This window comes from Lachancea lanzarotensis, scaffold LALA0S02 (genome assembly GCF_000938715.1).
Source record: "Lachancea lanzarotensis genome assembly LALA0, scaffold LALA0S02, whole genome shotgun sequence".
In the NCBI taxonomy this organism is placed as follows: Eukaryota; Fungi; Ascomycota; class Saccharomycetes; order Saccharomycetales; family Saccharomycetaceae; genus Lachancea; species Lachancea lanzarotensis.
Genome location: NW_019212880.1, coordinates 1 through 11,750, shown reverse-complemented (window position 1 = coordinate 11,750; position 11,750 = coordinate 1). Strand labels below are relative to the sequence as shown.

At 44.6% G+C, this 11,750-nt stretch overlaps 6 protein-coding genes across 6 annotated transcripts; 3 read left to right on the top strand and 3 right to left on the bottom strand.

Annotated features, from left to right (window-relative positions):
- Window positions 1-174: 174 nt before the first annotated feature.
- Window positions 175-1,308, bottom strand: NPL3 (LALA0S02e00210g1_1; the record flags this gene model as incomplete). Its single annotated transcript, XM_022773536.1, has 1 exon — window positions 175-1,308. One exon carries the CDS (start codon window positions 1,306-1,308, stop codon window positions 175-177), a length of 1,134 nt encoding a protein of 377 aa, XP_022627052.1.
- A 1,526-nt stretch (window positions 1,309-2,834) lies between these two features.
- Window positions 2,835-5,795, top strand: CYM1 (LALA0S02e00188g1_1; the record flags this gene model as incomplete). Its single annotated transcript, XM_022773535.1, has 1 exon — window positions 2,835-5,795. One exon carries the CDS (start codon window positions 2,835-2,837, stop codon window positions 5,793-5,795), a length of 2,961 nt encoding a protein of 986 aa, XP_022627051.1.
- Window positions 5,796-6,247: 452 nt separating this feature from the next.
- On the top strand, window positions 6,248-6,877 carry ERV25 (LALA0S02e00166g1_1; the record flags this gene model as incomplete). Its single annotated transcript, XM_022773534.1, has 1 exon — window positions 6,248-6,877. The coding sequence occupies one exon, from the start codon at window positions 6,248-6,250 to the stop codon at window positions 6,875-6,877; it is 630 nt and encodes a 209-aa protein (XP_022627050.1).
- Window positions 6,878-6,907: 30 nt separating this feature from the next.
- RAD33 (LALA0S02e00144g1_1) lies at window positions 6,908-7,441 on the bottom strand (the record flags this gene model as incomplete). Its single annotated transcript, XM_022773533.1, has 1 exon — window positions 6,908-7,441. One exon carries the CDS (start codon window positions 7,439-7,441, stop codon window positions 6,908-6,910), a length of 534 nt encoding a protein of 177 aa, XP_022627049.1.
- Window positions 7,442-7,744: 303 nt separating this feature from the next.
- Window positions 7,745-10,828, top strand: SPT5 (LALA0S02e00122g1_1; the record flags this gene model as incomplete). The annotated part of the gene is made up of 1 exon (XM_022773531.1): window positions 7,745-10,828. One exon carries the CDS (start codon window positions 7,745-7,747, stop codon window positions 10,826-10,828), a length of 3,084 nt encoding a protein of 1,027 aa, XP_022627048.1.
- A 331-nt stretch (window positions 10,829-11,159) lies between these two features.
- MRPL39 (LALA0S02e00100g1_1) lies at window positions 11,160-11,372 on the bottom strand (the record flags this gene model as incomplete). Its single annotated transcript, XM_022773530.1, has 1 exon — window positions 11,160-11,372. The coding sequence occupies one exon, from the start codon at window positions 11,370-11,372 to the stop codon at window positions 11,160-11,162; it is 213 nt and encodes a 70-aa protein (XP_022627047.1).
- Window positions 11,373-11,750: the final 378 nt, after the last annotated feature.

The following is an 11,750-nucleotide window of genomic DNA, read 5'->3' as shown; positions in this document are numbered from 1 at the left end:
GGACATATTCCGGAGTAATACAAACGACCCACATGTATTAGCACTGACTTCAAACTGGAAGTCCAAAAAATGTTAATCTCTGTGCCTTGGAAATCTTCGTGGAAAGCATGCGAGCTTAATCAACAGTTAGTAAAATTCCAAATTGTTTCGAATGAGATGATTCTTGGGCCCAATTTACTGTCTAGTTGGGGATCTCTCACGGGCGGAACCGTAAAATCCACCATCGTCTCTACCTCTGTATTCATCTCTTGGAGCTCCGTAAGAGCCTCTGGAAGAGCCGTAAGAGTCTCCACGGCCGCGACCGCCACGGAACCCACCACGGTCGCCAAAGCCACCACGGCCACCACGGAAACCACCACGGTCACCGTAGCCACCACGACCACGACCTCCGAAACCACCGCGTCCACCACGGAATCCACCGCGATCACCGAAACCGCCACGGCCACCACGGAATCCACCACGGTCACCGAAACCACCACGACCACCACGGCCACCGAATCCTCCGCGACCACCACGGCCACCGAATCCACCGCGATCACCGCCTCTGAATCTTCTGATTGGGGGTGGGTTGTCATCCTTTTCAGCGGAAATAACAGAGCCTCTGAACTCGATGTTGTTGAGCTTTTCTAAAGCGTCAGCCAAGATCTCCTCGGATGGGAACTCTAGAGCACCGGTACCGTCGAATTCTCTGGTGTTGACGCTAGAGAAAGTGGTTTCTAGTCCATTTTCACGGGCCAGATCCTTAAGTTCTTGCCAAGCAACGCCTTCTGGAAGGTTTCTAAGGACCATACGGAAACGAGGAGGCTGAATCTTGGAGAAAACAACCTCCAAAGGTTGATTGGCAAAAGTTTTACCGTTGACTTCTTCGATGGCTCTGGATGCAGAATCCGCTTCTTCGAATTCGACAAAAGCAAATCCGTTCAAAATTTTCACCTCTTTCATAGGTCCAAATGGAGCGAAAATTTCGTTTAATTCCGAATCCTGTACATCGAATGGGAAAGGTCTCACGAAAAGTCTAGTCGTCGATAATTCGCCGTCGAAACCTCCACCTCCTCTGTGAGGGGGTTGACCTTGGTATGGTGCAGGGTTGTCATAAAACTGTCTTCTTCCTTGTTGTTGATCTTCGTCACGGTACTCGTTCACAGGGGCAGAGCCTTGTTCAAACTCTTGTGTCACGGACTCCTGTACTTCGGCAACTGGGGAACCTTCGGTTCTTTCCACTGGGGTTTCCACGGATGTTTCTTGGACTTCAACTTCTTGAACTGGGGCAACTTCCTCAGCGGGAGCTTGCTGATACTCTTCTGACATTTCCTAAATGCTATTTGACCAAATGGGAGCTTCGAGTGGCGTTGTTTTGCTACAAAATAGGTGTGGCAAAAGTTGGAAGAAGTTCGTTCTTCTTGTTGGCATTTATACATGAAAATTTATGATGAGCGACACAGCCGTGGACTATGATGTGTAAGATTAATCATTTTAGCGAGATGAAATCGAAAATGTGATGGATGTGGAATCGCGACGAATAGGGTATTGTCGATAGCTGTGCGGAATTGTTGTTGAGTGAGGCTCTGTTCTGAGAGTTACAGTGATTTTACCGTTCTTTTATTCGAAAATTTTGAAACAATTAGCGTGGAGACGTGGACCTTGAGTGTTTTGGTACTGTAAATGTTATTGAGGGTTTATATTAATGTATGGTCATCTGAAGGGCTTTTCAGCAAGGTTTTAACTTGTTCAAGGTGTTTTAGATACTTTTGAGTACAATATCACTCTGTACTAAACTAACATTATTATATCGACATAACATTGGGATTGTAAAGAAAAGAGATATGATAGTGCCGCTAGATGTTTTGCAGCGCTGCGTCGAGATGTAGGAGTTTCGCGTTGCCAAAACCGGAGGAAAAAGGCAGACATGCGGCATATATGATCACGTGACTTAAGTTCGCTAGCGACACAACGCGGTTTACCTCTAATATAGCAAGATTTTATCAACGGTTGTGAGTTCTAGTCTTAATTAGTCGGGTGACTTTCACTTCTGTCGAACGTCTGTACACCTCTAAACGCATACCCATCGATATCACTTATCACGTGAATATGGTGACAGCGACACTTGTCGATGCTAGCTATCAAAGTTCGGACCCATCAACGTCTTCAAGCACTGAACACTGTGGGCATTTTTGACATTCCATCGTTGGTGTAGCTTGCGATTTCATTTCTGATTTTGATCGCTCCGGAAGTTCTGAATCGAAAGTAGTGACTTGCGATTTGAAATCAATTGGACAGCATCACTTGAAGTACGGGCCGAACATTGTGCCGAGATCGTGTATAGCGAAATTATTAGTATGTTTTTTTACCAGTATAAATCTCAATGACTGACGCATTCTCTGGTATTCATGTTCTGTTCGGTGTTGCTGTCAAAATTGTGTAAAGACAAGATTCTTGGAATCGGACGCCATGTTTCTACTCAAGATGTAACAAATTGGCACAGTATTGATATATCACTTAAGCGGCATCATGCTCTTTTCATGCTCCTTCAGACCCGTAATGACACACTTAAAGTTCGCACAAGCTGTAACATCATTGTAATCAATTCTCGATCGATTTTCCACCCGATTTTTCCGCAGAATTCTCCCAAAATATCACAGCTTCAATCCTATTCATCCAAGTAGACATTTCTGTCTTATGCACACCAGATATGACAAGGTAAGCATCGCAACACCCCAGAAACTTTCACTCGTTTCCTCACCTGACCGTAGCTCGAAGCTCATATATTGCCTATTTACTAATTTATAAGTCATCTTGTGGACCGACTCAAACTTCATATTCTAGACTGCAACAAGATGCTGCGATTTCAGCGCTTTGCATCGCACTACAACCAATCCAAACTTCTCCGGAAGTATCCGGTTGGTGGCTTAGTGCATGGCTACGAGATAAAGCGGGTCCTACCCGTTCCCGAAATGAAATTCGTTGCAGTCGATCTACAACATGTCCAGACAGGATCGCGACATCTACACATTGATAGAGACGACAAAAATAATGTTTTCAGTGTCGCCTTCAAAACCAATCCTCCCGACGATACCGGTGTTCCGCATATTTTGGAGCATACGACCTTATGCGGGTCCCAAAAATATCCAGTCCGGGACCCATTCTTTAAGATGCTGAACAGATCGCTTTCAACCTTTATGAATGCCATGACTGGTCATGATTACACGTTTTACCCATTTTCCACTGCTAATGAAGCAGATTTCAAAAACCTGAGAGACGTTTATATAGATGCAACGTTCAATCCGTTGCTGAGACATGAAGATTTTCTACAAGAAGGTTGGAGACTGGAAAACTCCGATCTGAAAGATCCGAAAAGTGACATCGTGTTCAAGGGCGTCGTTTATAATGAAATGAAAGGGCAAATCTCAAGTTCCAATTATCAATTTTGGACCAAGTTCCAACAAAACATCTACCCTTCTTTAAACAACTCTGGGGGTGATCCGCAAAAAATAACAGATTTGCACTACCATGAACTACTGTCATTCCATGCAAAACACTATCATCCCTCAAATGCAAAGACGTTCACATACGGTAATTTTGCGCTCGGTGACACTCTGCATAGGCTAAATGAGGAATTCAAGTTACGCGGTAAGCGGAACATTAAAAACGAGGCTTTGCTTCCACTTCACTTCTCAACTGATGTCCGAGTGATAGAAAATGGCGAAGTGGATCCCATGCTTCCACCGGATAAACAACTAAAAACTTCTATGACGTGGGTTTGTGGAGATCCATCAGATGTTTATGACACATTTGTATTAAGAGTACTGGGTAATTTGCTTTTGGACGGTCAATCGTCATCTATGTACCAGGAATTGATCGAACCTGGAGTTGGCCATGACTTCACTGTAAACTCAGGTGTGGATTCTACGACTTCTGTCAATTTTTTCACGGTGGGTGTTCAAGGATGCAGCGATACTGGCCTGTTTGAAAAAACTGTGCAATCCATTCTTAAACGGACGCTGAACAAGCCCTTCGAGGCTAAAAAAGTGGAGGCCATTATTCAGCAGCTCGAACTCTCTAAGAAAAATCAAAAGCCCGATTTTGGACTTCAACTGTTGTACTCCGTTGTCCCTGGTTGGGTGAATACTACGGACCCATTCGATAACTTGGTTTTCGATGAAATTTTATCTCAATTCAAATCGGACTGGACAGAAAAGGGACACGGGTTATTTAGTGAGGTCATCGAGAAGTATCTAGTTGAGAAACCTTGTTTCCATTTCTCTATGAAAGCCGATCCTGATTTTTCTCAGAACCTCGAGCTTGAAGAAGCTGAGCGTCTGAAACAGAAAGTTAGCCAGTTAGATGACGCCGATAAGGAAACGATTCTTAAACGCGGTCTAAAACTTCAAGAAACTCAAAATGCTACAGAAGACGTTTCATGTCTCCCATCCCTTCAAATCAAAGATATCCCACGTAAAGCGGACACTTATAAGGTCGACAAGAAGGCTATGATTTCTCACAGAATAACTGATACAAATGGCATAACCTATCTGAGAGGCAAAAGAAATCTCAATAGCGCTATTCCCCGCCACCTGTACCCATACTTGTCATTATTCGCTGATTGTCTCACATCGTTGGGTACACCTGATGAAAGTTTTAGCGAGATCGAAGACGAGATGAAGCTGCACACAGGTGGAGTTTCGACAAGCGTGTCTGTGCATAGCGATGGTGATACACTGGAACCACAAATCGATTTCACATTTGAGGGTTTTTCTCTAGACGCTAAGACACAACATGTTTTCGATATCTGGCGTAAATTGATAGTCGAGACAGACATTTTGAAGCACAGTGAAAAACTGAAAGTCTTGATTAGGTCTCTTGCCTCTTCTAATACCGCTTCTGTGGCAGAAAGTGGGCACTCTTATGCCAGAGGCTATACAGGTGCTCACCTAACGTCTTCAAAGGCTATAAAAGAGACGATAGGTGGCATAGAACAGCTGCAGCTCATCACACGTCTTGCTGCTACATTAGATGATCCAGCTCTGTTCCAATCCGAGGTTATTGATAAGCTGATGGAACTCAAGAGCTACGTCATAGCTAAGGATAATATGAAGTTCTTCATTACTTGCGATACTGACAAGCAACTTACCAAAGTAGAATCGCAGATACAGGGATTTTTGAACAGCTTGCCGGAAACCTCTGAACCATGTTCGTTTTCCTCAACGGAATACCCATCACTAACCTCAAACGGCAAACCCACCTTGATCTTTTTCCCCTTCCAGGTCTACCACACGTCTCAAACTAGTATGGGGGTTCCATACGCTCACGCTGATGGTGCCGGTCTCCAAGTTCTTTCAAACCTACTCACATTCAAGCATTTACATCGCGAGATCAGGGAAAAAGGCGGCGCTTACGGTGGCGGAGCCGTTTACAGCGCTTTGGACGGACAGCTTTCGTTCTACTCTTACAGAGATCCACAGCCACTCAACTCTCTGAACGTGTTCCAGAATGCAGGAAGGTACGTTTTGGAAAAGTCAGACTGGCAGAATAGCGATTTGGACGAGGCCAAATTGACAATCTTCCAGCAGGTGGATGCTCCGATCAGCCCTAGTAGTGAAGGAGTGACAGAATTCACTTACGGTATTACTGACAAATTGCGGCAAAGAAGGAGAGAACAGTTGTTGGACGTGACGTTGGACGACGTTCGTCGTGCAGCTGAGAAATATTTATTCAATACAGAGAAGGTGTCTGCTGCTATTGGACCGCAGCTGACTGAAGTGCAAAACGATAGTTGGAACTTCAAACAGTTGCAGTGAGGGAAGAAGCCAACAGCAATGGGAAGGAAAGAAAACCGCGCAAAAGTTCTTGTAAATAGTCTGTAAATAGTATACAATGCATCATCAACAGAACACCATAAGATAGTCTTGCCGTCAACCTCATGTGAGAATTCAGAAATGAAACAAAAAAAGAGAAGGTTTCGACACGTCTACCGTTGTTGAGCCTATGGACAGTCATTTCAAATTCAGGATGAACTCCTCAGCTTGGTTGACTTCAACATACCAAGTCCTCAGCAATTACTTCTGACTTTATTCCGCTATGACAGATTAGTCTAGAATGATATGATCACTTGTACGTTTGGAATGATGTATTGTTTAATTACGCGTCCTCTCAGAAATTTGACATGTATTTGAATAAACTTGAAGCCAAAGCTTTTAACTCAAACAAGCATTGATCCCAGACCTTGAAGAGCCCTGGAACGTTGAAAACAATGCAATTACACTTTCTGGCATTTCTTTGCGCGATTGTCGGTGCTGTTGCGGCGGTACAGTTTGAAATCGCGGCGTTTCCGAGCCCAGAGCCTGTTTGCATTCGCGACTTCGTGAGCGAAGGTCAACTGGTCCTAGTGAATATCAAGACGGATGGATCGGTTGGGGATGGCCAGGTGCTGAGTGTGGTGGTCAGAGACAATGTCGGGCACGAATATCGCAGAATGAAAAATATTGCAGGTCCCGTCAAAATTGCATTTACAGCGTCTTCGAGTGCTGCATTTGACGTTTGTTTTGAGAACCAGGTGCAGAGTCGTGGCCGTGCATTGAGCAGAAAAGTGGAACTCGACATAGAATCGGGATCGGAGGCCCGTGACTGGAGCCAAATCCAGAGTTTGGAGAAACTGAAACCCGTGGAGGTCGAATTACGCAGAATTGAAGAACTCACCGACGAAATCGTGGACGAACTAACGTATTTGAAAGCCAGAGAAGAAAGACTAAGAGATACAAATGAATCGACCAACAGAAGGGTCAGAAACTTTTCGGTTCTCATGATTTGTGTGCTGCTGGGCTTGGGAGCGTGGCAGATCAATTATCTACACAACTACTTCAAATCTAAGCACATTATCTAGTGATGCAAGTAAATAAAAAATATACAGAGGTCAAAACACCAAATGGCCGAGTTTCCCCAATACAAATGAGAAATCTAGCCACGTTAAATACACTCTTTTCCCACTTGTGGCACAGCTCAGCATATCCAACAAAGCGCCGTTATCCATGTTGATGCCGTTGGCGATCTTTTGGAGGTCTTTAATGCTCAGAACATGGTTTCGCAGAGCCACTGTTGGAAATTGTTTGTCTCTCCCGCAGGCCACAACCAGCATGGACCATTGCGTGTCGATGACCTCGGCATTGTTCATGAAAATAAGCAGATGGAAGGTGTTCTTCAACAGCTTGTCAAAACTCACAATATTCGTATCTTCGATGCACACATTTTGAACGTTGAGCATCTTGGTAAACTCCCGTGGCATTTGCAAATCGTTATAAAAATCCGGTAAATTCTGCGAAGTCATATCGGACTCGATGCTATACGTTGCAAACGCACCTAAGATTTCATCTTCGATATCAGGAGGAATCTTAGGGTTCATAAACTCAATCACATCATTATAGGCCTTTTGAGACCGCTTCTTACTCATTTTTTACGCTGAAAATTTCGTAACATATGGATTTTGAAGCTAAAAACCAACCAGATTCAGATGTCTATAAGCACTGTAAATAACCGTGGTTGACAATTCGAAACGCTCTAAATTCATCATTTCGATGTCTAATTCTATCAAATGGCTTAATTAACATCTTTAAAATCTATATCACTTTGTACTAAAGGGTCTATCACCCAAAATTTTCAACTTTAGTAGTAATTAAACTGGAATTGAAAGACCAGTGAATCTGACAGGTTACAAGGTTCGTAATCACCATTGCAGGGCTTTGAAGGACTTGAGATGTCCGAAAGTGGTGACTTGAGACCAGAAAACGCTCCTAGCGTTGAAAATGGCGAAAAAACCAGCATTGTAGCTCCAAAAACGGCTTCAAACGGTGACGTTGATGTGCATGCCAAAGCTGGTGGAAAGGTCAATGAAAATGGACCGAGAGACGCATCTGTTGCTGACGACGAGCAAGAAACGGGCGGGCTAAAAAGATCTCATGAAAGCTCCGCTGCTGCAGAAGCAACTAACAGTCGAGGTCAAACACCTTCTGAATCTGCTGAACAGCTTGGAACAGACAATGCAGATGATGGTACCATTGAGGGACAGAAAAAAGAAGATGCTAACGAACAAGATGAAGATGATGGCGACGACGATGACGATGACGACGAAGATGACGACGAGGCAGGTCCCAGAAAAAAGCAGCGTCAAGAACGGAATCGATTTCTCGACATTGAAGCTGAAGTGAGTGATGATGACGAGGACGAAGAAGATGAAGAGGAATCAGAGCTTGTGCGCGAAGGTTTCATCACACGTGGTGACGAAGAAGAAGAGGATGAAGCCGCTGGGCCTGAACGTGGCGATCGCCTGCATCGTCAGCTAGATCAAAATTTGAACAAAAGCTCAGAGGAGGATGCTCAAAAACTGGCAAAAGAACTGAGGGAGCGTTACGGTAGAAGCAGCTCTAAGCAGTATAGGGCTGCAGCTCAAGACGGATACGTTCCTCAAAGATTTCTTCTTCCAAGTGTGGACACTGCCACCATTTGGGGTGTTAGATGTAGGCCTGGCAGAGAAAAAGATATCGTCAGAAAGCTGCTCAAGAAAAAGTTCAATTTGGATAAATCGATGGGGAACAAAAAGCTTAAAATCCTGTCCATTTTCCAAAGAGATAACTATACCGGAAGAATCTACATTGAGGCTCCCAAACAGTCGGTCATCGAGAAATTCACAGCTGGTGTTCCAGATATCTATCCATCACAAAAACTTCTGATTCCCGTGCAGGAACTACCATTACTTTTGAAACCTGATAAGTCTGACGACGTTAGGTTAGAAGAAGGAAGTTACGTGAGAATAAAGAGAGGAATCTACAAAGGCGATCTCGCAGTCGTCGATCAAATCAGTGAAAATAATCTAGAGGTGCTCCTTAAAGTTGTTCCACGTTTGGATTACGGTAAGAATGACGAGGTAGATGCTGATACCAACACGCGAAAACAGAAGCGGCCGACATTTGCACAGCGGCCTCCTCCTCAGCTTTTCAACCCTACTATGGCTTTAAGAATGGATCAAGCAAATCTTTACAAAAGAGACGACAGACATTTCACCTACAGAAACGACGATTACGTTGATGGTTATCTTTTCAAGTCTTTCAGGATCCAATATCTCGAAACTAAGAGTATTCAACCTTCTGTGGAAGAGCTTGCAAGGTTTGGCAGCAAAGAAGGTGAACTAGATTTAACGACCATCTCACAAACGATAAGAAAAGCACAGGCGGCAAGAGTTACATTTCAAATTGGTGACAGAGTTGAAATATTGGGAGGTGAACAGAAAGGATCCAAGGGTTTTGTCACCAGAACTTCTACAGATATCATTGCTGTTAACCTACCGCAACTGGGGATGAAGGCATTGGAATTCCCAATTTCCTCATTGCGGAAAATTTTCGAGGCGGGTGATCATGTAACCGTTGTCGGAGGTGACCACCAAGGTGACGCTGGTTTAGTGCTTGCTGTGAAAAGTGGTCAAGTCACTTTCGTGTCAGATCAAACCAGAGCAAATCTTACAATCTCAGCTAACAATTTAAGCAAATCCATGGATTCCACTCCAACTTCTAGCGAGTATGCCTTACATGACATTGTGGAACTCAGTGCTAAAAACGTTGCATGTGTCATTCAAGCAGGTCATGATATTTTCAAGATTCTCGACGATACCGGAAAGGTGTCGACGATAACGAAGGGCTCCATTTTGAATAAAATCAACACTCAGCGTTCGAGACTTACAACCGTGGACAATAAGGGCAGTGAAATCAAGATTGGCGACACCGTAGTAGAAAAAGTGGGTGCACGCAGAGAAGGTCAAGTGTTGTACATCCAAACGCAGCAAATTTTCATTGTCTCAAAGAAAATCAATGATAATGCCGGTGTTTTTGTTGTTAATCCAATGAACGTTGAAGCTGTGGCATCAAAAGATAATGTCATAGCAGGAGTAGGGACAATGGACTTATCCAGAATGAACCCGGACGTCGTGTCTAAAATGCGTCCGCCCCAGCAGTCTGGAGAACAAACGCGAGTGGGCCGTGACGTTGCATTGGGTAAAACTGTTAGAGTCCGTTCAGCTGGCTATAAAGGGCAGCTAGGTATTGTTCGGGACGTTAGCGGTGACAAAGCAACAATAGAACTACACTCTAAGAGTAAGCACATCACTGTAGATAAGAGAAAGCTGATGTTCTACAACAAAGAAGGTGGAGAAGGTATTACCTATGACGATCTAGTTAACAGGCGTGGTAGAACTCCAAGCAACAGAATTGGACCAAGTTATGTTAGCGCGCCCAGAACCATGGCTACCGGTGGTGCTCCTGTTGGAGCTGGACGTCCCGGCGCTGCTGGCGTATCCGGAGGAATGACACCTGGCTGGAATACATTCGATGGTGGTAAAACGCCTGCTGTGAACTCGGGAGGTGCTGGCGGTGCTTCTGCCTGGGGCGGTGCTTCAACCTGGGGTGGCCAGGGCGGTTCTTCGACTTGGGGTGGCGGCCAAGGTGGTAGTGGCGGTGGTGGTGGAGCTTCTGCATGGGGTGGCGCCGGTGCTACCTCGACGTGGGGAGGTGCATCTACCTGGGGCAATAAATCCAGCTGGGGTGGAGCTTCCACTTGGGCTTCTGGAGGAGAAAACGGTGCTCAATCTACTTGGGGTGGAGATAAATCCACACACGGGGCCGGTTCTACTTGGGGCGGTCGTGATGGTGGTGCCTCTACTTGGGGTGGAGGCACTGCACGAGAGGGAGGAAACTCTACTTGGGGTAAAGATGCCAGTGGTAACAAATCTGCCTGGGGAGATCAGGGCAACGCCTCATCCTACGGTGGAGGAAGTACTTGGGGCGGTCGCTAGCTTACTGTGAAATACCAGATTTTTTGAGTGTTTGTTTTGGGTTCATCTTTTCCGTGGTCTGGTGCATTACTTCACAGTGCTAATGAAAGCGCCATTGTTCAATATCTGGTAGTCCGTGTTTGTAGAATATAGTCTAATGTTCAAATTAAGTGAAAGTTCCGGATTGGCTTCTTAGTGGTAAGCGTATTAGAGGGTCGAAGCGACTCAAATGGGAAAACAAAGCTCAGCTTTGCATTGATTTGTATTAGTTGAGAGTTAATGCGTATATATATGTACATGAGAATGAAGGAAATCGTTGAAATAAGTGGAAAAGAGAGACGGAACACCCATTCTATCGACTTGTTCTCAAGAAATCTAATGGTTTGCGTTCTGCAACTTTTCTCTTCTTAGACTCTTTAAAAAGAACATGACGTTTGGCAACTGGATCGTACCTAACCTGTGTTACCAAAGGTGCACCTCTGGATATCGTTATTTGACGAGCGAACCCGGTAGCAGCAGTAGATATAAGCTTTATCACAGAGTTCTTAGACTTCTGTTTGGCCATGGTATGAGGGGTGGCGGGGCTGTTCGAGGTAGATCTTGGTGACGACGACGACCACGACCATGATGATGATGATGATGATGATGATGATGATGATGCATTTAGATTCTGGTGAAAAAGTCAAGTCATTGTTTACGTTTTTGATTTTCGACTTAACTATGGAGACCAAGTTGATGGGGTAAACAGTGATCAGAAATAGTGTTTGAAAGGTGTGGTGGTGCTGTTGGGTGGATTCCAAACCATTTTTGATGCTCTTGGAGAAGTTACTTGAGCAGGATAGTGTTGATCATTATGTACGTATTATTATTAGAGTACTTGTAAACGATTTCGGGTTCGTCATGTGAAACGACTTGCGGATGGAGAAAACCCCAAGGTGGAGGG